Source organism: Acartia tonsa, chromosome 4 (assembly GCF_053477335.1).
Source record: "Acartia tonsa isolate MP-2025a chromosome 4, ASM5347733v1, whole genome shotgun sequence".
NCBI lineage: Eukaryota > Metazoa > Arthropoda > Copepoda > Calanoida > Acartiidae > Acartia > Acartia tonsa.
This window is the reverse complement of record NC_137263.1, coordinates 31,194,187-31,221,318: the sequence shown is the minus strand read 5'-3', so window position 1 is coordinate 31,221,318 and position 27,132 is coordinate 31,194,187. Positions and strand designations below refer to the sequence as shown.

The following is a 27,132-nucleotide window of genomic DNA, read 5'->3' as shown; positions in this document are numbered from 1 at the left end:
GCTAGTATGTAAAATATCAGGATTTGCAGTTTTAAATATTTTTCTATCAATTTGAAGGTTATGGAAGCACTGGAGAAAGAGAAAAGAGAACTACAGGAGGCTCTCAACAAACAAGATATCAAGATGCTCAAAGAACAAGAAGTTCTAAGTAAGTTTCTACAAGTTTTTTAGTTTTTTTTTACCAACAAACATTCTACCATCAGTGGGGTTAAAGGTCAAGCAAATGTCTTTTTAAACAGCGTTGGTTATCTGATACATTTTTGGAATAAGTCTGTCATTTTTTGGTCTAAATATTTGAATAGAAATCCGAAACAGTGTTAATACAGATTTTATCTTTGTATCGGAATTTGTTCCGAATTAACATGCCAATATTTATACCAATGTAAAAGGCTTCAAAGGTCTAAAGAAGAAAAAAATATGTAGAGTTTCCCTGTCCCAGAACAAAATGGGATATGGCCCTATTAATAGCAAGTAATTGCTATTTATTAGAGTTTTAAATAATATGATGAAACCTTTTAGTTTTTACTTTACCCCTACACGCATTTCCATTCAAAACTAAAAACAAATGCATACCAAGTAAAGTTCCATGTAATGGAATACCATAAAAGGTTTTCAGGTATGCTTTTCCATATGAATTTAACCAAACTGTTACTTTTATTTTTACTTTTCTCCATTGTATGTTTAGGTTTATTGTAAATATCATATAGTGCACTATTGTTTATTAAACAAGAAAGATAACTTATATACAAAAAAGCGAATCATAATTTTTATTTGTTATAGATGTTAGTTTTCTATAAAATAGTGTTGAGAATCTTCACAAGAATTTTTCAAGGCCACTCCATATTGCTACGAGACAAAATCATATCTAAAATATCTTAGCATTTTAGACGGAAGGATTGATTAAGATAGATGCCTATTGAATAGATGCTGTTGTATCCGTTCTTTCTACACGCAAAAAAACAGCCATCTATCTAGAACAAAAGCTTAAAAACACATGTGATGTCTTTTAGTGACATACTGACGTACATTTTAGTTAAAGAGAAGCTTCGCTGCTAAAATGTGGTGCACATTGCACAAGATGTATATAGTATACACTTGCAATAAAGTTTTACATTGCATCTGCCAAACTTAATTAAGTATCTAACTCATCCTATTCTTACTTTAATAATTGTTGCAAAAAAGTTAATGAAAGGAAACACTGTTTTATATAAACCAGAGGTTGTCTTCACTCTAATTGCAAAAAAAATTTGTTTAAAAGGATATTGACCGTGAGTCAAGCAATTAGAAGATAGACTTCCAAATTATAAGAAAACATTATTAGAACGCTATTGAAGATTATCAAGATTAGGAATGCAACGTGATGAAATTAATACTTCTTTATATGCTAAGTGAGTTATTTGGTGTTGGTTGTTAGTAAAGGGATTTTTAGTCCTTTCACAACCGCGATTGAAGAGTTTAAATACCTATAGTTAAAGAAAACATTTTCATTACTTTTTACATTTTAAAAGGGGTAGCTCTTTTTTTGCCAATTTAGTCTTTTTTCCATCACTTATATAAAAGTAATAAGATGCCTGTCTATGTGTAGCAAAGGATTTCGTTAATCGCTGGACCGATATGGTTCTCCTTTACTGTGAAGGTCCATGTAGGTCCTGGGGAAGTTAGTTTGAGGAAGTTACCTCCACCCTCATAAGAGAATCGCCTCTATAAAAAAATACCAACACTTCTCTCAAGTGTCCCTTTGAGACCTGTAGAGACATAGCCGTTAGTTTAAAATAAAAATCTTGATATAATACCTGGATTTACCTTTCAGGATCCATGCAGATGATGATGGAGGACGAGCTGCAGAAGGCGGCCACACGACGACGCTACGAGCAGAGGCAGGGCATAGTGCAGGAGGCGCTCACCTCCACACTCGCCAACGACAGGGCTGTGGAGGCTGTGCTGCAGAGCAAGGGCAAGCAGCAGGAACAGCTGATTGGCAAACTTCTGGAGGATGAAAAATATCAGAAAGAAGCTTTCTCGTCACTGCTGCTCCAGCAAGATTCAAGATCACAGGTAACAATACCTTATTATTGTATTTTATATTTTTATTTTCATGGTCAATTTTCAACACATTTATTAGTTTTATTGAAAATGGATCAAAACTAAGATATAAAAGGATATGCTAGTACAATTTTAAAAGTAAGAGGTATTATTGAGGCTTTAGGCTTAAAATCTAAAATTCAACTACTCAAATAGGTTTAGTAAATAGAAAGTTTTCATTCTTGTCCTTTGGATACAATCAGTATCTTCAAAACCAAAAAATATTTTTTCAACCATTTTTAAAAAAATTATTCGTATATGATTTTTAAAGTAGAAAAAGAAAGAAGAATTTGAGATAAAGATTATTAATATAAAACATTTTGAAATGTTTTTGATATAAATGTGGCTCATCGCACTCTTATGGGAAATAGCCTAAAACTGCCACAATCGTTTAGTTAGAAGCTCTCCTGTAAAGTGTAAAAGATTTGGTTAGTCATTTCAAACATAACAATTATTACCCATAGGTACTTGTAAAATATAAATTGAGTATTTAGAATATAGTAAAAAGAAAATGTGTTAAAAAGTAGTGACTGTAAAGTAGTTATCTACCAGAAGATAAATTGTTGTTTTGTTTGTCAACAAATCCTTTTGTTCGCCTGATTGTCTCAAATTCACCTCTTTTATGTGCTCAAGATAAACATTATTTTTCTATGCAGTCACTGCAAACATTTAACATACTTTGGAATTTAAAAACAAATATAACATTTTAAAATTTATATAATGTAAACTATAAATAAAGGATAAAGTTGAACCGTTCACCGCATATAAATGATTTTGAAAATGTTTTTAACTTTTAAAATTCAGTTTTATAATTATTAGGAAATAACGAGAGTAAATGGTTATAGCATCTTATGGCCTTCCCCTCAAATTTGCGTTTGTCTTGTCAAAACATTTTCTCAAAAGCCAAAACGAATCGCTATTCCTGAGATCCTTCATAACACACTTTGAGGGCCTCTTCTAAGTCATAAAAGCAAGGCTTGATAAACCAGTAAGCCAGACAAACTAAGATCAACAAATACATATAGATCGAGTAGCAACACATTTGATATTCAACATTAGTAAGAATTCCGTGTAAATTTATCTCAAAATTACATAAATTCAAGACACACTTACATTTGAAAATTTGATTATAGAGATGCCTTGCCTTCAACGTTATATCTAATTGTCCCAGTAATTCATATTCCAAACCTGAAGCGAATTAGATATTTATATTTATTATTTAAAATATTTTTTTTTAAAGATAAAAATCGTGTTTAGAATGGATTAACGGACGAAATTGATAGGACGATTTTAACATGCATGAATCTGTTACGGACGGAACGAAACTAAATGTAGAAAAGCTTTGCTTTTAATACATTTGGCTAGAAATCAACCTTATTCGACATTCACTCAAAGCCCCAAAAATAATGGACTTAAAAGTGTATTAAACTGTATATAAGACATTTGCGAATATATTGATACCATTAATTTGCCTCTTAGATAGAAAAAAGTATGTTTTTTTAATATTTTTCTCTTGCTACAAATCAAATTTCAAATTTGAGTCACCAAAAATGCTAAACTAATTTTTGCTCTAGAAGAATCAATTTTTGGAGTTAGAAAGTGCTTAATACCTCATTTTAATCGCCTGGCATTGCTTTATAATATACAGGTAATGACTTGGTTTTTTATGGAACAGCTGACTAAAAAATCGAGGTTTTGTGATAAACCCACTTTTGTTGTTGCTCCATAAATGATATTTTTTTTCCCAATTTTTTTGGCTGTAAAGAAGCTTTATATATTCATATAACATCCACCTAAATTTGACTTTTGGTATTTTATTTATAACATCACCAGAGGGAATTGAATTTTGGAAAAAAAATATCAATTTATATTTTACACTGCTATGCATTGTTCTTGTTCTTGTTTCTAAAAAAAAATTATATTATAAAAAAGAGAATTATTTAACGCTTCTATAGGTATGTTTATCATTTTTCTAGGCTTAATATAACTATAATTACACCATTTTAAAGTTAGACATCATAACATATTAAAACAATTATTGAATCGGTCTGTATTATTAAGCTGGCAACTCTTAAAACAGCTGCATTTCATTATCCTATTATATAAAGTAGTAATCTTTGTTGTCTTTAGCTTAAGATTTCGACAATTACAGTACCTATTGAGTTCTGTGTTTTATGGATGCTTCCTATAGGACCCTGGATAGTTTTGGAATTTTGAAAATAATATCAATTTATATTTTACACTGCTATGCATTGTTCTTGTTCTTGTTTCTAAAAAATATTTTTATAATTAAAAAGAGAATTATTTAATGCTTCTATAGGTATGTTAATCATTTTTCTAGTCTAAATATAACTATAATTCCAGCATTTTTTAAACATCATTATATTCAAGTTATTGTAATTTTTAAATAAAATATCAATATCAAGAACTATTGGAACAATTTTTACCATGCAAAACAAGGTGTTATAAAGTGTAGGATCCCTCACAATATCTATCTGTCTGTCTATAATGCATTACACATGTAATGCTAATAGAGAGGATGCTATAAGAGTGCTCTTATAATGTGAACTTCTCATAATTGAATGGGCTTCCTGAAACCAGAGACCATAAAGTTGGCCTAGTAACTACAAGGGGGAGTGCAGGAGTATCCAGGGGGAGGTGCTTGTAAAAGGGTAATTTTTTTAGGGATGGGGGTAATCACCCCACTTAATATATTATGGGGGGTATAAACCCTGCCTTTTAAATTTTTTTTAATAGGAGTAAAGAAAATCCTTAAAACTTACAAATCTAGGAATCAAACTAGCACCCCAACCAATAATCGGTTCCATGCCAAATGTAGGAGTGGAAAAACATTGAAGGGACAAATGCATGAGTCCCAAACGTCAGAGTGGAACAAACGCAGGAGTGGGACAAACATTGGAGTGGACAAACGCAGGATTTTTGGGACAAACATCGGAGTGGACAAACACAGGAGTCCCAAACTTTTTTTTCAATTTTGAATTTTTGTTTACAAACACAGCCCCCCCTACCTTCGTCCTGTTACTTTTCTTAGTTAGGTTAGGTTAGGATATAGGCTAGGGGGCTGAGCGCTGCAGCCATAGTCATTATTTTGTAGACAGGGGTATAAAAAATTTCAAAATTGTAATATTATTAAAATAGTAGACACTCCTAGGTTTTATTTAAGCAATGTCCACTCCAATGTTTTGTTTGTCCACCTTGATGTTTGTCCACTCTGACGTTTGTCCCATTCTTACGTTTGTCCACTCCGATGTTTGGGACTCCTGCATTTGTCCACTCTGATTTTTGGGACTCCTATGTTTGAGGTAGAACCCCAATAAGTAAATCTCAATAAAACTTGATAAAATTATGCAAAATATCAAAGTATTCAATCCCTGAATTTCAACCATCTATCTTGAATAGGAGTAGAGAAAATCATGAAAACTTGAATTGTAGGAATCGATATAGCCCACCCCAGTTTTTTGGCAAATCCTAATGAAACTTGATGAAAATATGGAGTATTGATAGAGAGAGAGAATATTCAATCCATGAAAATTTAAGCCTTCTATCTTTTATAGAAGCCGAGAAAATCTCGTTTTCCCCTTTCTGTCTCAGACAGACAGACATACCAATGGACAGACATACAGATGAATGGACAGACAATGGACGGACAAATATTTTGAATTATAGAGTAGCTTCACTACTAAAAAACTAAATAGGATAATTGATGTACACAAATTGATTTCAGTATGTTTTAAATGAGCTTACATAATCAAGGACGTCCAAGCTTTTTGATTTGGGGGGGAAGGGGGGAGGGAAATTTGGGCATCCCCATGTTTATTTTGTGGGGTAATCTTTATATAAAAAAGGCAAGGACGTCAAAGCTTTTTATATTTTTTTTTTTGGGGGGGGGGGAGAGGGGAAGATTAAAAATTAAAAATTTAAAAATTATGGGGTTGCCCCAAATTAATTAATAACCCTTAACCCCCTAACCCCCCCTCCCCCCCCCCCCCCCACCGGGACATCCCTTTACATAAAGTAATGATTATAAAGTTGCTAAGTACCTTACTGCTACAAAAATCATCTTCCAACATTTAAGATTAATTCTAAAACGCCTGAATTAACAACAAGAGCTAACCATGCACAGACAGTGCCTTCGAAGGTGCTTTGACTTAAGTGTCAGAACCTAAATTGGGACATAGTGCATTTCATTACCCTAGGTTAGGTAACTTCATTTCACTTTTCAAAAAAATCTAAAATGCAGCGGTTTTTGAGAAAATTAGATTTAAAAATTTCTAGTTAAATTTTCACCCACTAGGAGTTACCGCATAATCTTGACAAGAAAATCAAAGATTATTTATTTAATATTTTGAACAACTTTGCTTTTATAAAGTCAGTCATAAAACCTCCCTATATATGATTTATTTAAGGCTGAATTTCTGTGACCTTAGCAAAGCAATTGATAAAAATAGCCATTAATTACATCACTTCAGGAGTGGTTTTATGAAGAAATTTATTAGAGCAAACTTGTTCAAAATTAAAAATAAATAATCTTTGCTTTTCTTGTTATGATTATACGGTAACTCCTAGTGGGTGAAAATTGAACTTGAAATTTTCAAATATAATTTTCTCAAAAACCGCTGCATTTTAGATTTTATTGAAAAGTGAAATAAAGTTACCTAACCTAGGGTAATGAAATGCACTATGTCCCAATTTAGGTTCTGACACTAAAGTCAAAGCACCTTAGAAGGCACTGTGCATGGTGTGGATATACACATCCTAATTGTAAAAATGTTTTGCTTTTTAAAATTGTAAATCAATTATTCAGGAATCGTTTTACTTTGTTTGTTTACTAGCAGCTGCGCTCCAAACATCTAGGAGCTCTGTAATTAAAGGAGTAAGGAAATTAGTAAAATAGCCTTATACTTTACCAAAATCTTAAGCTACAGACAAAAAAGCTTTATATAACATGTATTAATTTGTAAAACTGCAAATGATAAAATATGACCTATTTTTTTCTCTTTAAAAATTCTCTTTAAACACCTCCCCCTTTTTATATAAAGATGCTAATTCCCCCCTAACCCCAAGAGGATATAAGCAGTAAAAACCCCGCAGGTGGCACAATTTTCTAACACTTCTTTCTTATTTAGTCTTTTAAAAGGATTCAAAATGCATTGACATATATATATTTTTTTTTAACTCTTATTTTATACATCTTAATTGGAACTGATGATCTATTTTTATAGAGAAACATATGTATTCCATCAATAAAAAGTTAAAAAATTAAGTGTGTTTATACATATAATAATTACTATATATAATAGGATAATGAAATGCAGCTGTTTTAAGGGTTGCCAGCTTAATAATACAGACCGATTCAATAATTGTGTTAATATGTTAAGATGTCTAACTTTAAAATGGTGTAATTATAGTTATATTTAGCATAGAAAAATGATAAACATACCTATAGAAGCGTTAAATAATTCTCTTTTTTATAATATAAATTTTTTTTAGAAACAATAACAAGAACAATGCATAGCAGTGTAAAATATAAATTGATATTTTTTTCCAAAATTCAATTCCCTCTGGTGATGTTATAAATAAAATACCAAAAGTCAAATTTAGGTGGATGTTATATGAATATATAAAGCTTCTTTACAGCCAAAAAAATTGGGAAAAAAAATATCATTTATGGAGCAACAACAAAAGTGGGTTTATCACAAAACCTCGATTTTTTAGTCAGCTGTTCTATAAACAACCAAGTCATTACCTGTATATTATAAAGCAATGCCAGGCGATTAAAATGAGGTATTAAGCACTTTCTAACTCCAAAAATTGATTCTTCTAGAGCAAAAATTAGTTTAGCATTTTTGGTGACTCAAATTTGAAATTTGATTTGTTGCAAGAGAAAAATATCAAAAAAACATACTTTTTTTTATCTCAGAGGCAAATTAATGGTACCAATATATTCGCAAATGTCTTATATACAGTTTAATACACTTTTAAGTCCATTATTTTTGGGGCTTTGAGTGAATGTCGAATAAGGTTGATTTCTAGCCATTTATTACATAATAATTGCTGAAGCCAACGACGTATTAATGTAAGCTTGACTTTAATAAAACATTGAATAATAAATTATGCTTTTGATGTGGGCGTGCATCATAGACGTCCAAGGGGGGGGGGGTAATGGGGCGATTACCCCTCCCCCCCCTCCAAACGATTTTGGGGGTGCCTACGGCACCCCCAAATTTTTTTTCATTTTACCCCCCCCCCCCCCCATTTAAAATATACCCCTAACCTGGGGTTGCCGTAGGCAACCCCAACCATTTCGGAGGGGGTATTTACCCCCTCCAAACAATTTTGGGGGGGTAAACTAAATTTACCCCTTCCAACAGATTTCAGGGGGGGTAATTACCCCCCCAAGCAAATTTTACCCCCCCCCCCATTTAAAATATACCCCTAACCTGGGGTTGCCGTAGGCAACCCCAACCATTTCGGAGGGGGTATTTACCCCCTCCAAACAATTTTGGGGGGGTAAACTAAATTTACCCCTTCCAACAGATTTCAGGGGGGGTAATTACCCCCCCAAGCAAATTTTACCCCCGGGGTAAAAATTTGGGGGGGGTAAAAAAAATTTGCGCGCTTCGCGCACCATTTTACCCCTCCCCAAAAACGAATTACCCCGCCCCCCCCCTCAAAAAAAAAAGCTTGGACGCCCCTGGCGTGCATTAATGTTCATCAAGACTTAGTAGTTTGTTTACTCGCTATAGAGATTAAATTTAATTCATTTAGCTGGCTGAAATTAGAAATTTACATTGAAATCTTAGGTTAAAAAAAAACATTATTTCAAAGTGTTAAAAAAACTTGTTATTTTTCTGTCGTGAGGTTTTGATGAATTTTGATAAATCGCCTTAATTTGTATTGACTTGCACACCTTAAATATAGAAAATTATCGATCTATCAAAAAGTTTAAATTTTAGGAGATTACTGAGCAAATGGAAAGAATTCAAGCAGAGTTGGCTTCCCTCACCATGGTGGAAATGAAAAAGAGGGATTTGAAGGTAAGTTAGACACCCTTGGTTATTTAGATATTAGTTTTTCATTTGATAATTAAATTGACTATAATTATGAAGGAATCTAAAGGGATAAGACAATTGCCGATAAATTGAGATACATCCTCAATGATGATACACAAAATTACCCCTTCAGTAGATTAAAATTAGTGGTTGAGAAGTTTGAACACTCAACTTAATGACCCAACCAATCAAAATTCACTAATGTACCAAAAGTTTTTCAGCTACAGAATAAGAAATCGTTATTATAAAACTTTGGGGACTAGTGCAATAAACAGCCTATTGTTCCCTCTCTCTCTCTCTGATAATAATGCAACTTATAAGTAAGTCAATTACATTAAAAAATATATTACGGCTCAACCTCTATTCATTTGAAAATGAAATTAGGGGTTTCAGACTGAAAATAAATCCTAACACATTTAGTTCATCTAAAGTATCAAAGATATTTAATTTTAAACTAAAAACCTTAAATTTATTTTATGACATATTATATAACATGCATTTTGGTTTAATTTAATGAAATAGATATGTGAAACAAATGCATTGTCCCAGTTTTATAAATAGAATGGTATTCCTCGCAAAATCCATTATTTTGCTATTGGAAAATCCACTTCTTAAAATAATGAATGTATTTATGACTCTCCTTCGAAGTTAGGGGTTAGTTTTCAAGTCTGCCTCTGAAGTACTCGAATATATATTTTAAAATAAGATGGGTTTATGGAAAAGGGATAAGATAATGGACGATAAATTAAAATACACCCCTAATTATGATAACCCCTTTTGTAAAATAAAATTATTTGTCGACCTTTTTAGATTTTACTACACGTATCATGTTTTTTATATAAATCTCATTAAGTTTTAAGCCAACAAATAAAGGAACGTATTATTAAAACTTTGGGGTCAAGTAAAAATTAGTCAAATTGCCCTTCCCTCCTTAGAGTGGACAGAGAGATGTAATGGCAGAATGATATATTTTACCAATATCTCTGCAGGGTAAGACCACAGTCATGGGTGTACTTGCCAAAAACCTGTCTTCATTCTACCTTGCTAGACTGATTCTTCACAAATAATACAACAATGATAAAATAATTAATATTTTTTATTTTGGCTCATCAATCAGTGGGTCAAATACTAATTCTTATTCTTAATTTTTCCTATAAAGATTTTTTTATATTTATGCCCTTACGATATATATGTATTTATGTGACAAATAGAAATAAAAACTTTTGTCCCTTTTCATTAGAATTAAAGTGTTACTTTATTTCTGTATTAAATCTTAACTTCTTTTGACTTTTTAAACATTTATTATTTTTTTACATGATTTAAATATTGATATCATGCTAATAAAACTCAAATAAAACCTGATTATTCTGAATCTAAAGGCTTAGATTCTATATGATATAATATTAAATGTTTAATGTAGAATGTAAGTTGAATGGACCCAGAAAGATGGATGACTAGAGAGTCGAATCTTCAGTTAGTGAGGAGTGAGGGGACATTGGACTGTAAATATAGAAATAAAAAAACACGTATGCCATTGATTGAATAAAAAATTAGGGGCTATAGGTTGATAAGTAATGTCAAACGTGCCTCCCAATAATTTTTATAGTGATTGAAACTTCATGTATTACAATTTTGAATTAGATTCATTCCTGTTCCACCCTGCAAATGCTAAGATTTTGAGGCTGCCTGTGTGACATAAGTTTATAAGATTCTTCTATCGGAAATAGTTTCAGGAGGTTGTAAACACAGATATTGCCTAAAATATGTAAGGCCTTAAAACTACTTTCTAGATATATGAAAATATATTTTTTTAAATTTTTATCATGTATCAGTTAGAAGATCTTCCCTTTAAGCCTTTTCAAGAAAAACTGTTTATAAGTAATTTACAGTTTTTGGTATTAAAAAATTACTGTGTCTCAGAAAATGTTTTCATGATAATAAAAGAACTTATCCTAATTCTTCACATTTCTAAGTTTGGCTCTGATTCAAGAAAATGATTTATGTTATTATTAGAATACTACTATATGACAATTTGCAAAAAAAAAATGATACTTATTTAAAAAAATCTTTTGCATTAGAGAAATATTTTGCAAAAGTGCAATTCTATTTCCATATTTAGCAGACAATACAATATCTGAAACATTAGATTGGAGAATTAATTTGAGTTATATAGGAAAACTTATTTATAGGATCTCTTCTGCTTTGGAACTTATATCTTCAATTATTGCATTTTTGCAAGGAGGATGGGGAATTCTCCAAATCCCCCAAACGTTTGTCTTGGTTACTCTTCAGGGTTAGCTATCCTAGCAATCAATTCTACAAAAAAAAATCACGAAAACTTTTAAAGTAATTTGAAAGTGGAAGGGGAGGAAAAAGGGAAGAGGGTTGTGGGGAAATTTTCCTTTAGAATTGTTTGTCAGAATATCATTCCCTTGTCCCTAGTTGAATTGTAAAAAGATTTTATTAATTTAATAAATTCTATGAGGTTTGTCTATGTAGCAGAATATCTATCTTTCACTCCTAACCGTTTCAATCACATTTTTAACAAAATTGTGGCAAAAAGTAATATAATTTGATTTCTCGTATTCATTCGAATCCGGTGGATAGAAACCGGTTCTCATCCATACGAAAAAACTATGTCTAGCATCGTATTATATCCAGCTTTCTACGAATATAAAAAATGTACAATCATAAGATTAAAACCAGTTTTTTAGCCCGTGGCCGTGCCTTCGGCACCTCGGGGCTAAAAATAACTGGTTATGATCTCATAATTGTACATTCTATATCCGTGGAAAGCCGTTTATAATACGATGCGAGAAATAACTATTATTAGGTAAAGCTTTTAAAATTCGAAATGTGCAACTTTTCATGTAAACTAATCTTGTAATGTTAATTAAGGTTGAGTTTGAGATGGAGGTATTAAGTGAGAAGAGAGAAACCCTTACCAAGATTCTCCTCGAGTTGATTGAGAAGAAGAAGGATAGGGCGGGAGACATTCAGGTAACATATATTTTTCAATTCCAGGTATATCAATGATAATTCCATGGAAGATTATATATGTATTAAGTATAATTCCATAAACTAACGATTAAATCGCAAAAATCCACCATATTTTCAACGTAAACTTCAATGATTTTCTTGACCCTGCAACTCTGATGGACCTTAACCCTGCGGGGCTCTTCTAGCCCTAACTAAGTAAACTATAGTTATTTAAGAATGAAAAATCCCTTTTCCAAAGAGTTTATTTTGGGTTCTCTATCAGTTTGAGGGATATTGCCAAACAGGAATTTTATTTTTTATAGTTTGAAATTTTAATTTTAATCCACCATTTTCCCCTGCCCTGTAGAATAAAGTAAACAAAATTAATGAAAGAAAATAATGAAAATTAAGATGCGATCTACTTTTACAAGAAACGTATTGTTTCAAATTGGTAACGTCTTTACTGTGAAGCTGTTTTAGATAAAGTCTCAAACGTTTAACTTATTTTTTCAAATAAGAGCTTTGGTTGTATGAATGTATGTCTATCAACAAGGAACTCTCTTTGATTAAATTTAGTTTGTCTAATTTAGAAAAATCACCACTTACAAAAAGTTGGGACATTGGCACAAAATTTGGCATTTTATCAAATTCTAGATTGGCTGGAAATTCTTGAAAACTTTATATTTCCTTTTCATGTTGAGTGGTTGTGAGGAGCTTAGAACAAGTTTTAAATCAATATATTGTGCATATTTTGATATTTTAGCCTACAAAATTTTTAATAAGAATTCAATTTGTGTTTTAAAACACAGTGTTGAGTTAAAGAAGTAGATTATACCTTTCATGATAAGGGTGAGGTTAATTCGTTTTTGGTAGCGAAGCTACTTAAGTTTCGTAACTGTTTGTCTGTCGGTTGTGTTGGCATGTTCCTATCTTTATTAGACGTGCTGATTTTTAAAAGCGAAGCTTTTCTATAATTAGGGTTGGTCCGTCCGTCCGTCCGTACGTCCGTCCGTCCGTCCGTCCGTCACGGATAGCTTTTTTCGTTAATTTAGACATGTTAGAATTGTCCTATCGATTTCAAATTTTGCATGGTGATTCCTTTAGTAGTTAGGTACGATTTAGAAAGCGTGGCAACTCTATAATCATCACCAAAATGTCCGTACGTCCATTTTAAACATGTTGATTTTTTACTTTTTTAAATAGCTTTTTTCGTTAATTTAGACATGTTAGAATTGTCCTATCGATTTCAAATTTTGCATGGTGATTCCTGTAATAGTTAGGTACGAGTTAGAAAGCGTAGCAACTCTATAATTATTACGAGAATGTCCGTACGTCCATTTTAAACATGTTGATTTTTTTTACATTTTTAACAACAAATTTGTATGTGACCTAATTATCCGATTGGTCTGATTTTTGGTATACTGATTCCTGGGACAGCAAAGTACAACATTATAAGCGAAGCAACTTTATAATCAAGTCCTAAAAATGTAAGTATGTCCATAATCATTATCCTGTATCAAGCAGTTTTTCAACAAATTTACTTACAATTTTGCTTTGACTCTTATGCATTCACATTCTGATTATTCAGTTCTGACATTATACAAGTGTTAATGTCCGTTTGTCCTACCGTTTCAGAGCTTCGCTTTTATGGATGTTGTCATCCTTGTTATACTATACTTATGTAGGGTTATAGTTGAGCTAAAAGACAATAAAAAATTTTGTTGTGCGTTTTTTGTTTTGTTACAGTAAAAGTATCATTTAAGTACATAACCAAACAATATGAATTACTTTAATATTAAAAAAGAAAATATTACTTTCCTTGTAGATAAAAGGATTAGGATTATTGGACGCTGAGAGATAAAATTCTGTGAAAATTAGGACAACGTAGATAAGGGGAAGCAAGGAATGAATAGAAAGGAAGGAGGCTAAGTTGCACTATATTCAACATTTTATTAAGAATTTAAAGTAAATGGTGGAAGTTCTTGGAAGGACAAATATTGTCAGATCTTTATCTTTTAGAATAGATTAGATAAACTTGCCCTCTCAGCAGGTTTATATTTCCTTTTAGTCATATTAAAAACCTTTACAACTTGAGAGAAGAATAGCAAAGTTTATATATTGGTGTTGTGTTCTGTTTTAATTTAATAGAAAAAGTAACTCCTGTTTTTTCTGAGACTCATGTCTAGAGAGAAATTAAATAAATGAATTATTTTCTATCCAGTACTGATATGACAGATGTCTTACTTAGATACACCATTTTAAGCAATTTAATTGTGTAGAGTTTAGGAAATTGAATCAATAGTTGAGGGTATGTCTTGGGCCTCGGGCAGGCGTAACCCATTACCATGCACAGTTAGGACTTCGATACAAAGGTCGTGAAATCAAAAAAATAGTTGTCTTATACCTTACAGAATACTTAGGGTGTTTGGACAGAAAGGGAGACATTGCTTTCTTTAATTATCCTTGGTTGTTGGACCTGGTGTTACAGTGTCTTAAGTCAGCACCCTCGCCCCTGGAGGTTATGCACGTAATTTCTCAAGAAGAAGAAAATTTTGTTGAGTCGATCTGACAAAATAACAATATTGCAAAAGAATTTCATAATTCATGTGTTTTTGTTTGTTTAGGCTTTACTACTGGAGATGGAGACAGGAAAGGATTCTGATCAGGAGAACTATTGGTTAATCCAGTATCAGAAACTCATGGATATGAAACCTGATAGTGTTAAACTGGCTGAGGAAAAGCTGGACGCAAAGGTAAAATTTAAAACACTAAAAAATATATTTGCCACACTTCTTTAGTTAAGGTTGGGTTAAGATAGATTCAGGCTAGCCATGCAGGACGGTGCTTAAAATCTAGAGGAGTGTTTTACCAAATGAATGAATTTAGGAAAAATTTTAGACTTTTTTTTCATATTTTGATATTTTTTGAAATTTTAGATTGATATCAATAATATTATTTTATTTTGTCAGGTTTTGAGAATTTTGACAGAAGCCGGGGCTGAGAAATATAAACCAATATTTGCCAAGAAAAATATCACATTCAAAGAATTATCATTTGCAGATGAAAAGACATTAAAACAGGTTTAAGAATATTTTTTGAATTATTGTAGGTATTGTGCATTATATATTACTTACTAGCGGCCTCTAGGGACACTTGAGGAAATGGGGAATGGTGGAAGTTAAAAATTCACTTTTAATTTTAGTTCTAAAAAGGAAAGAAATGTTTTTTTCTGAGGGGGAGGGGGAATTTTTCATAGTGGCGATTTCTCTTGGGAGGGTGGAGAACCCCATTCTCCAAAATAGTTTTAAACCTTCCCTGGACCTATAAGAAGCTTCTCTTTAAATGAGAACCATATCGGTTAAGTAGTTAGCGAGATACTTTGCTACAGACAAAATAAAGCTTACTATTTCATCAATTACTTATTGGGGTTAGATCCTTTCATTTAAGGGCAGAATCATATTTTTAAAAGCTCTCTAAATTGCAACATTTTTTACAGCAGCACTTTGAAATAAGTTTGTAAATATCAGGGAGCTTATAATCATATTACAATAGATGATAAATTTATGTACATTCCCATAGATGATAAAATAAATTTACTCATTCTGTAGAATAATTGATTGAAAAGTTTAAATGCCATTAGTTTAGAACAAATCAAAATTCAGTAGACTTACCTAAAGTTTTTGAGCTTACGAATAAGATAGCTTGATTATAAAACTTTGGTACCAGTTTAAATTACAGTTTAATGTCCCTTCCTTCCCTGATAAGTACACATACATATTTACTTTTGATTTTAGTTTGGCGTTGAGAGTGAATATTTGCGGAACCAGATACTGTTTTGTGTCCAGCAATACCTGGACTCTCTTACCAAGTCATCCGCCCCCAGTGCACCGGACCAAAGGTAAGCTTCCATGGAAAATGGAGACCCTTTTCATAAAGTTTTTAAAAATTAAAGATCCGAAAAATATCACGTTATAGATGCAAATTTTAAATGCGATTTAAAAAAAATTAAAGAAGCATACTTATCCTTTCCTAATTGTGTATGTACTATGTATACTTCTAGTATACTTCTAGAAATTCTAGTGATAATCTGGTAATTTATCAGAGATCTTAAAGGATGATACAATGAATGATCCTCTCGATAATGGAAGATTGAAATTATCGGTTGAACAAGGCTGGTTTGAATCAACCAATCACGATTTTTATAAAATTAACCCAAGTAAATTATGAGTCGTCCCTTATCGAAAACTTTAAATAAACCAACAAATCTCACTTTACATGTTTTTTCAATGTTTGAAAAACATTTTATTTTATTTATGAAAATTTTTTCAATAAAACTTATGCTTCAAATCCAATAAGCTTTTTTTTTGATAAATGAACCATGTAATTCAATTTTATGACTTCAAAGGTTTGTTGAACACTTGAAAAAAAGAATTTCTTTATTTATTTACTACCTAGGTATAGACAATTTGATATAACATTAAATACATTTTATTATTTTACTGAATCAAGATTTTTTTATGACCATTTTGACTGCTTATCAGAAAATCTTCGTGTGTCCAAGTTTTTTCTTTACAAAAATAACTTTGATTTATTTGTTTGTTTGTTTTCTAAAAATATCTCAACTATTTTCTTTGTGATTTATATTGTGAAAAAGTTTGTTCCCAGTAAAGCTATTTAAAGTTTTCTAGTATAAGAAGTTTTGTTTTAAGAAGAAGAAAGCTAGCCAATATACTTAGTTTCATGCTTATGTATATTTTTTTAGACAATATAACAAAAATATATTTTAATTGCATTTATGATAATGTTAGGTGGAAATAAAGAAGAGTTTACTTTTAAAATCTAAGTTTTCAAACTATAACATTTAAAAGGCACCATAATATTTTTTCTAATTATATTATTTAGTTTGGACGAGTCTGCACCTAGTGCTCCGCCTGCGGAGAACGGAGAGGGTTCGAGCTCAGCACCCTCGGCGCCACCAGATCCTGCTCAGAATATCATTCAAACATTTAAAACTGGAGAGTGTGTTGTCTGTATGGAGAAAAAGGTAAATATATTATCCCTGTATATAATATCCATCTGGTTATTTGTCTTTCTATATTTCAATCAAGCTTTGTATTGATCCTGGACAGCTTTTAACTATCTTGGAAAATTGTCAACTAAGCAACGCCTCTTAAGGGGCGTTTTGTCGTATTTTCACAGTAGCTTTTATTTTAGGTTAGGTGATTGCCTCGCAGGGGCTAGAAATAGGGGATAAGTTACTGGGAAAATACGAAAAACGCCCTTAAGAAGCGTTGCCACGAAAGGGACTATACCCAGCCTTTTTATTATTCCAAAGTAAGCTGGTCTGTTACTTTTATAAGAATCATAATGTTTAGTTATTTAATTCTCGTTAAGTAATATTTGCATTTACTTTTGAATCAACACTGATGATTGTTTTATTTCAGAGCGATATTATCTTCCTACCCTGTGGTCATCTATGTAGCTGTCTGGGCTGTGAACCTGGGCTGGAGGCATGTCCACTCTGCAGGGTTCCCATTGTCCAGAGAGTTAGGCTGGATTAGATTTATCCCTGCAGGGCCGCTATTTGTTTTTAATGGAGGTTTTGGAGTACAAGGATATATGTACATTGTACATTGAAGAAAAATACGTATACGAATCATCAATCCAAAAGCATAAATAATACCAAGCTAGTCTTTTTATTTCAAATGCAGGGTAATAAAAAATTAATTGGAACGAAACCCCTTTAACAATTAAAATTTTTATATAATAAATATCTTGTTAATCTGTTAAAAATCCTAGGTTTCATAAAGTTCACAAACATATCCATGTAATATAACATTGAAATGCTTACCATTTTAAATTAAAAATACTTCACTCTTTTGAAGAAAGAAAATAGAATAAACAAAATTTAGATTATGTTTAAAAATATTATAAATTGCATTTTGATTAGATTGCTTCATATGTAGTAACCTAATAAATATCTTGTTCAAATTAAATTGTATTCGTTTCACTATGGTCTGTATTAAAAACCCTAGTATAATTGCATTTTTACTTAATCAAAATCTGTAACTCCTTCCTGTTTCTTAATCATTTTGGACAAAAAATTATTAATCTATTTCCTTAAATTCTAAAAAAAGATAATTGAATTCCTAATAATTGATATTTTTTTCATTTCAATACGTTTCTCAATGAGACCAAAGTGAAAGCGATTTTTATGCTATAGATTAGATTTGACAGTTTTATTATATTAATTAAAAAATTCTTCTTGTTCTATCTTTTTATAAAATATCAGTTTTCAATAATTTCAATATTACTAGTTTCAACTTGTAGAGAGCTCGTAGCAAAAGTTTTAATATTCTCATGGCTCAGCTGCCGTCTCTTCTGCCTTGAGGGTGCGGTTGAATTAAAACAAGGCGACTGCTGAGCACGAATAAACTGACTTTTTACCTAGCTACTCTTATTGTACCAATTAAATTATTAGTTTCTTATTATGATATTACTTTTTGTTATGAAATTTCTTTCAATTTTGTTAAAAATTCAAATACTTCTTATGCATTTTTATAAATTATATAGTAAAGGTGAGGGCATGTTTAATTAGAGTCTATATTTAAATTGAAAATAAATTAATTAGCAAAACTTCCTTATTTTTGGTTACTATTTTGTCAACCATCCTGATAAAGGTTAAATTGGCTAGAAACGTTTGTTTATATTTGGCATTTTTCATAATTTAGAGCCAAATAAGTTTTGCTAATTAATATGTGTTTTAGGGCAACCAAGAGCTTATGCAAATAAAATAATTAATAGACATTTATAATTATACTTCTTAATTTTAAACTGATCTCATTGGCTATATTCTCAGTGTTATGTTATTTCAGTTTTCAGTTTTAGATCATCATCTTATCAAAATGATAGAAAAGGATTAGAGACCTAAACCTAAATATTTTGAAATTCTAAGTAAAAGAGTTAATAAGATGTTGTCTTTTTGGCCGGCATGACAAAATAAAATGTATTATGGAAAATAGAAGTAAAGCATCACGTCTATTTTCCGCGTAAAATTCTTTGAAAAGCAGTTTTCTATTAATTTTTAGTAGATTAAATAATAAAACCACAAAAATAGAAAAAAATTAATAGCGAATAAAATTGTTGACTTTTATAAAAAAAATTACTCTTTCACCCCCCCCCCTCCCCCACCCCCGGCCCTGTAAATTTAATTAAACTTAAAAATACTCGTTAATAATTATTGTACTTTTTGTAAATAAATTTGTAAATTTTACATTCCTCTTTTATGTATTGTAATGTACAATTATCATTATTGAAATTTAGATATTTAATAAAATCTGAAATTCTAAACATTTTTTAAATTTTAAGTTTTCGACGAACAGTGAATTTGTCCAGGGACGTGCAGAAAGAAAGTTGTATCCACCCTCCTCGGCTTCGGTTTTAGGAGGATGTCAATATTTTCGATATAACTCCTTGCATTTGTCTCATTTTGATCCGCCGCTGTTATGACAAGGTTGCGTGATGATGACCAAAATCCTACACAATTTCTCAAAAAAACTTTTGAGTTAGGGTTTCCTAAGTTTTATCATTTCTTTATATTTATGTAAGGCTAAATCATGTGCTTTATATCAACGTGACATTTCCAGGGTCTATGTCTAAAAAATGGCTTTAACAAAAAGTAATCCCAGCTTATATAACATCGAAATGATATATATTTGAAATATTGTTTTGACAATAATCACGGCGACTAAACGACCTCGACAAAAATGGTCAAGGATGACAAAATATCGACATTATATTGCTAACATAACTACATACTTATATGTTTACATTATATCGACACATTTTTTGAACATTAAACCAAAAATGTTGCTAATGAATTATCTGAAGGGTTTTGATGGATAAGACTTTAGTGGAGTTTTCAAAATTAATAGGGATTACCTATTACTTATTATCAGCGTTGCGGAGCCGTTTGATTTGGCTCCGACCTAAAATCAAAAAAAACTCGCCATATTTTTTTTCCCACGTCTATGTTTGACTTTTGAAGGTTTTAGAAGTTCAATTTTTGATAAAAATGGACTTGAAAAACTTAAAAGGGGCATTTGCACATGACAAAACAGAGTTACCAAATTATAATTTATAAAAAATCTTTATTTATCTAGGCCGGAGCCGTTTTTTAACGAAAATTAGGGCTCAGCAAAATATGGCGGCTCCGCAACACTGCTTATTATAATAAGGAATCAGATAGTTAACAACTTACGAGTAAAAGTTTTCAATTCCTAGGCGAAAGCCAATATATTAATAATTAGCCTCAAAATATGAAAGCTAGGTGCCAATCCTTTTTAGCTGCTGCCCTCTGGATCGCATCGTATTATAGACAGCTTTCCGCAGACAATAAAATGAAAAGTTATAAAAATGAATCAAGTTTCGTGATTATTAATTTATTATTCGTGGAAAATTGTCTAGAATACGATATATAATTTTTCAGAACCGATTTTAATTCAGCGGATATTAATCTGTTTCGAAGCCATACTTGAAAATGAATTGAATAGTACAAATGGTACATGCTACTCTTGTTGATCCATAATGATATTATACTGTTCACCATGCATTGTTTTTCATGTCATTAACCAAAATTCAGGGTTTTACCATGCATGCTATTGCTGGTTCCTAGATTTGTTTAATATTTATGTTACACAACTTTATACATCCTAAGCTATTCTTGAAACGTGGTGTAATATAGCTAGAAAAAATATCTTGAAACCCTGCACTGCAAGACCTCAACAAAGCCAATCATTTAGAAATATGATTATTCACTGTAAAGTTGTAGAGATTACATACAATATTTGATGTTAGTTATTCTACAACTAGCTTTATACGTCTGTCTATTCCATACTAAAAAGATTGTCTGTAAATAGTTAATTATCACATTGTATTAGTAAACTAAAATTATAAGAATTACTCCAGTTCTGTTGGCATTGAGAGATCGAAGGCATGGTTCAACAAAACTGTTATTTATTTTATGAATTTTGATTTATTATGCGTGGAAAATTGCCTGTAATATAATATGATACATGATTTTTCAGTATGGCTCACAACTGGTTCCAATGAAGCAGATATTATTCAGTTTCGAAGTTATATTTGTCACAACTCACTTCTTCAATACGATAGATTTAAAAAATAAAACATATTTTTTTTTATTCTAATAAGTTTTCTGGTATATATGTAAGTTATGATTTAAATGTCTTTAAGTTAGAGACGAAGCCGAAAAATATCATTAATCACTAAAAAAAATATTTTATTGAAATACATAAATTATGCAATAAATAATATAAATATTATGTACAAATTTTGGCACTTTAAATTCAAATTTTAATGATGAATCACATTTACATGAATTTTTCTAACATTATTAATAACCATTATTGTTGGTTTCAATAAAAGTAAATATTTTTTATTGTTTAAGTTATTAAATTAGTTGCCTTTTGATATTTTAAAAATGTTAAGATCGTTTTACTAAAACTAAATCAAAATCTAAAAATTCCTGAGAAATTTTGAAACTAATTGTTAATAAATTCGAATAAGGTACAGTAAAAGAATATTTCCAAAATTTTCCATCGGAATGAAATTAGTTCTAAACAGTTAAATATATTATAAGTTTATAAAAATTGTCTGTAAAAAGATAAATAAAAATCTTATGTAGTGTCCCTTTTTGGGGGGTTTTTATTAACGTGTTCACAGACAAATTTATAAAACTTGACAGTTCTAATAACAGAATAAAATTGCAACCAAAAATGGATTGTAGTCATTTCTATGAAGAATCGGAAGATCAAATACACTTTTCGGCAATGAACAATAAACTTGAATATATTTCTTATAACTTCTTATTTGCATTTCTGTGGAAAATTTTTATAAAAAAAGACACTCATATATTATATTATCCTTAGTGTATTAAAATCATTTTTTTGCGTTAGATTTGAGAAAGTTTTAAAAATTAATTAAACGATTTATCCCCCCTTCAAGGTCTATTTCTGAGCATCTCTCTAATTTCATCTGGTATATCAACGACCCCGCACCCGTGCATGTAACAGTTGAGGGTGTTGATGCCGCACCCTATGGAGCCAGGAGTGGTCAGCACGTTGCAGGCAATCTGTCCAGGTATACCTGACACCAGCCATACTCCTCCGCATCCAACATATGTGCCTGAAAAATTATAAGATTTTTTTTTGGTAAAATTAATTAAAGGAAATTATTCTTTTAGATTAAAATTTAACAGACTATAAGGTCAATCCCACTAATCATAATCTAATAAAGTCAGAATTTGACACAAGGATGGGATTAAAATATAATGTTTAAACAAGAAAGTAAACGGCTAGGACGGTATAACACCCAAAGATAATATAAAAAACAGTTTCATTATTATTTTTTAAAAACAATAATCTTAAATTTTTCTGATCAGCAGTTCTCATAATGGTTACTATTAAAGATGTGAAAGGGACTCTAAAGGTTTTAATAGTGATCTAGATAGAGAGGCAGAGCTTTATTGAACACACTTGGCATATTAAAATGCTAGAAATCTTAAGTTCTTATGACCTATTGAGTAGACAGAGCAGACTGTTCTTCTTGAGTCACAAGTTCGACATACTGGTTTAAACCTAAATAAAACAAATCATTATTCCAGTATGGCATCCAAACCATTGCAATATTGGAGATCATCAAAAAAACTGGAATTATCTTTGTGATTTTATTTTACTATCTGCGGAAACCTGGAAAGCTATCTGTAATACTATGCTATTCATAACCATTGCAATATTGGGGACCAACAAAACTGGAAATAATTTTTTGATTTTTTATTTACTGTCTATAATATTTGATTCATAATTTTTACAATATTTAAGAAAATAACTTTATTCGTTTGTTCTATAAGGTGTAATACATATGAATTAAATGATACCCAGCCCAACATTGAAATCATGTGTGTTGAAAAGAATGGGAGCAGGGGCGTCCAAGCTTTTTATTTTGGGGGGGGTAAAAATTTTTTAGGGGGGGGGTAATTCGTGTTTGGGGGGGGGGGGGTAAAATTGCGCTCGAAGCGCGCCGCAAATTTTTTTTACCCCCCCCCAAAATTTTTACCCCGGGGGTAAAATTTGCTTGGAGGGGGTAATTACCCCCCCTGAAATCTGTTGGCAGGGGTAAATTTAGTTTACCCCCCCCCCAAAATTTACCCCCGGGGTAAAATTTTTGGGGGGGGGTAATTTAAATTTTATTAAATATATAGTATTAAAAATGCGCGCGAAGCGCGCAAAAATTTTTTTTATTAGAGATTTTTTATTTTGGGGGGGGTATTTACCCCCCCAAAATTGTTTGGGGGGGGGTAAATACCCCCTCCTAAATGGTTGGGGGTGCCTACGGCACCCACAGGGTAGGGGTAAATTTTGAATGGGGGGGGTAAATGAAAAAAAATTGGGGGGGGGTAATCGCCCCATTACCCCCCCCTTGGACGCCTATGAAGGGGAGGGAGGTTGATTTATTGGAATAGTCTCGTGAAAAAAGTAAAAACATGATGAATAGACAGACATCGATCTCTGTATAAAAGGTAATGGTTGACTGTATCCACTTTACTAACCTGGCCTGAACTGGACGCACAAATGGTGGCATATTGGACATGAATGACTGACGACGCTTGTTATTTAGAGAAAACCCGTTGCGCCGTGTACCCTGTTGTCCGTATTGTCTCTGTAACTGTCCAACAGACTGTTGCACCCGTTGGTGTGTCAGGTCCCTTCGCATTCTTTTAGCATGATTGCTGGCAGGATTGATCTCCATCTCTTCAATGGCCTCCATAAGTTCATCTGTGCTGAGAGTACAACTGGAGGACAGCTGTGAACAGTCGCCGCCTGTGCTGCCCGCTCCCAGGGCAAACGCCAGGCTCTTGGCGTGCTTGTTGTCAGTCTGATTGGCCAGGTATCTGATGCCGGACATGAAGTCGGACTCGCGGAGGTCCTCGTCGGCCTGGACCAAGCAGATTAGGGTGAGGTGACAGTCGTGGGGGTGCCGCAACATCGAGTAGATTTCCTTTAACGATTAGTTGATGCTATTGTTTATATTTTTAATATATATATGTATAAAAAAAACAATTATTTCATTATTTGATTAAAACTTTAATGTATAAGAAGGCGAAACTCATTATAGTGCCTACAAAAAAACGACGTCATACAATAAAAATTACCAATGCTAGGCCAATGCAAAGACTAAATTACCAGTGACATGTCAGTATACATTTTAATTAACCAATGGTAGGTCAGTATGACGTAATTTTTATAGGCACTATAAAAAGCTTCTAAGAAGGCATTCAAAGGTAGCGGTGTAAGCTTTGACTAACTGTCGATATTGACTAAACTATCTATTTGCATGAGAAGAAATAATGTAAAGGATACTCATATTAAAATTTCCTGCGTAATTATTGATTACATAAGGCAAACAAAAATGTTATTATTTAATGCCTTTGATGTTAACTATGTCATTAAAATAGCACAAGTCATTTTAGATAGACCAGCACATATGACTCGTAGAGTATTTTCGCTTCTAATTAATCAAATTTAGAATAAAAACAAACAATCAGCATCCTCTTAGAAATTACCTCGACCTCATTCTCTTCCATATAGGAGTTAGTACGGCTAGAATTCACTGAGGAACACTCCACATACACAGAGGGCAATATCAACATAATATTCAGGAGTAACAAATTCATTTTCATTTTTTGAGGGGAGGAGGAATTTGTGTCAAGTTTAAAAGTTTGTGCGTTGGAAAACCAGTGCCAAATACTTGAAGGAGAATTTAGTTGGTTTTGAGATTAAATTTTATTCTTCTTTTTACGACGGAAACATTTTTTTCTGAAAAAAAATTCATTAGATTTAAATTGAATAGAAATACAAATAGATATAAAAATCAACTTAGGATGCAAATAAAGGGTGTTAAAATAAAAACCAATCGCTTCACTTTTTTCAATATAAACCTTACATTTTTGGTCCATAACTAATAAAAATAATACAATTCATGCCCAAGCAATGACAATGAGAAAACAATATTGAATTTTGAATCTACTCACTCTTCCAGAGCCCTAGAGCTTAAGACCTAGCCCTTGCAGAGAAATTTGCCCTACACCGAAAGTGCATATTTAATTACAAATTTGTCTTTTTAAAAACCTATAGCTCACAATTTGAACCACCATAAGTACCTAATATCTTGTAGATAGACCCCATAATGTTTGGAGTTTTTGATGGGGCATGTAAAGGCCTTTCTTTAGACACCTTAACAAGGTTTCTAACACAATCCTAGCCAATTTGGCATCAAAAAGAAAGACCTGGCAATCATCAAGAACTAGGAATAGACAGAGCCGTCATGCCTCAAAGTTGGATGGGAATGTCTTCTTTATGTCAAATTGGCATAGATTGAGTTAGAAACCTTGTTAAGGTGTCTAAAGAAAGGTCTTTCTCGTATTCATTCGAATCCGGTGGATAGGAACCAGTTCTCATCCATACGAAAAAACTATGTCTTGCATCGTATTATATCCAGTTTTCTACGAATATAGAAATGTACAATCATAAGATTAAAACCAGTTTTTTAGCCCGTGCCTTCGGCATCTCAGGGCTAAAAAAATGGTTTTAATCTTATAATTGTACATTCTATATCCGCGGAAAGCCGTTTATAATACGATGAAAGAAATAACTATTACATGCTCCATCAAAAACATTATGGGGTCTATCTCCAAGATTTTAAGTACTTATAGTGGTTCAAATTGTGAGCGATCAAATATTTTTAAAAAACCCTTTAATTATCTGCGGTTTCCCTCAAAGTGCCTTGTCAAGCCTTATTTGTAATAGATTGAAAATAATGGGAGTTTTTCGTTAGCCAATGTTAGGATATGTAATATTGGCTACAAGGTATACCCGCTTGAATTAATAATTTTATAAAATATGTGTTTAGAATAATTATATTTTTTTGTCCATTAAGTTATGAGAAAAACTATTGAACTTGGTTTTAAAAATGCCAACAACTTTTTAAAACAATGTCTATGTACTTACATGCGCATGTGAAAATTTTCTCTGTTAAAGATGCATTGTATTAATATTATTTAATACATTCATTGTTTTTAGTAGCGAAGCTACTCTTACATCGAAATGTTCGTCCGTCCGTCTGTTAGAAAAGTAAAATTCTTGGCTCCTATCCAAGATAGAATGCTGTATTTTTTTTGTTAAGATTGCCTGTACTAATATGCATACAGTATTTAAACTAAGTGGTTCGTTAGTATGTCGATCAGGGAACAGATCTATAGTATAGATGTGTATACAGATAACTACCTCCCTTCCTTTTTCAAAGACCTCTTTCGTCTGCTTCTAAATTATTTTATGCTACTTGGCTGTGTTGGTATAAGCGATAACATTGGTTGATTTTCATTGGCTCAATAGAAGGGTTGCCCAAGGCAGTTGCGATACAGTTATTTAACCCTTTTTCCCTCTGGTGTTTTACTCTAATGATCAGGGTACATACATTTGTATATTTTTTATAAAAAGATATCGTTATTTTTTATGACTCTGGACATCTGCTCTAAAACTGGGTTTGTCAAACAATGATTATTTTGTGCTTCGCTACTTGGCTGTTGTCATCCTTGTTTTTTAATGTTTATTAAGTATCAGTGTCTGCACAGGGATCTAGGGAAAAGAAAGTGAAGATAAATTAATCTATTTAGCAAGATGTGTATTCTTGATTGATAAACATGTAAAGAGATATGGATACCTCTTTGGATTGAGTTGGACTTCATTCGACATAAAAATTGAAAAATTATTTGGTATTCAAGTTGAATGACTATGGTTATGTCAGTTATCATCTTCCTAATTAAATTTTACATAGTAGACATAACAATGTATAGAACTAATTATGAAAAACAATATTTTTATCCAATATTTGTTTATCCCTGTAGCCCTGGCGTCTCCACTAT

General features: G+C 31.8%; 2 protein-coding genes across 10 annotated transcripts in view; one reads left to right on the top strand and one right to left on the bottom strand.

Moving 5' to 3' along the window:
• The window catches only part of LOC145316788 (E3 ubiquitin-protein ligase LRSAM1-like), a 45,698-nt gene extending 26,214 nt beyond the window's left edge, over positions 1-19,484 (top strand). For 7 of the 8 annotated variants that reach the window (XM_080157523.1, XM_080157527.1, XM_080157530.1 and 4 more), the window contains 9 exons: positions 58-148; positions 1,811-2,055; positions 9,060-9,140; positions 12,054-12,155; positions 14,759-14,887; positions 15,104-15,214; positions 15,929-16,032; positions 17,037-17,178; positions 17,579-19,484. In XM_080157523.1, the coding sequence (XP_080013649.1) occupies positions 58-148; positions 1,811-2,055; positions 9,060-9,140; positions 12,054-12,155; positions 14,759-14,887; positions 15,104-15,214; positions 15,929-16,032; positions 17,037-17,178; positions 17,579-17,695 (1,122 nt within the window). In that variant the 3' untranslated portion in view covers positions 17,696-19,484. The remainder of the gene's footprint in view (positions 1-57; positions 149-1,810; positions 2,056-9,059; positions 9,141-12,053; positions 12,156-14,758; positions 14,888-15,103; positions 15,215-15,928; positions 16,033-17,036; positions 17,179-17,578) is intronic. The other variant, XR_013878690.1, reaches the window with a different exon arrangement.
• Positions 19,485-21,839: 2,355 nt separating this feature from the next.
• LOC145316774 (uncharacterized) lies at positions 21,840-25,029 on the bottom strand. Of its 2 annotated transcripts, none has more exons than XM_080157506.1 (4): positions 24,781-25,029; positions 23,761-24,209; positions 22,728-22,789; positions 21,840-22,337 (listed from the first exon to the last, which is right to left on the bottom strand). In XM_080157506.1, exons 1-4 carry the CDS (start codon positions 24,889-24,891, stop codon positions 22,153-22,155), a joined length of 807 nt encoding a protein of 268 aa, XP_080013632.1. In that variant the 5' UTR covers positions 24,892-25,029; the 3' UTR covers positions 21,840-22,152. The 2 variants fall into 2 exon arrangements, with proteins under 2 accessions (XP_080013632.1, XP_080013631.1); XM_080157505.1 differs by having other exon boundaries at positions 24,775-25,022.
• Positions 25,030-27,132: the final 2,103 nt, after the last annotated feature.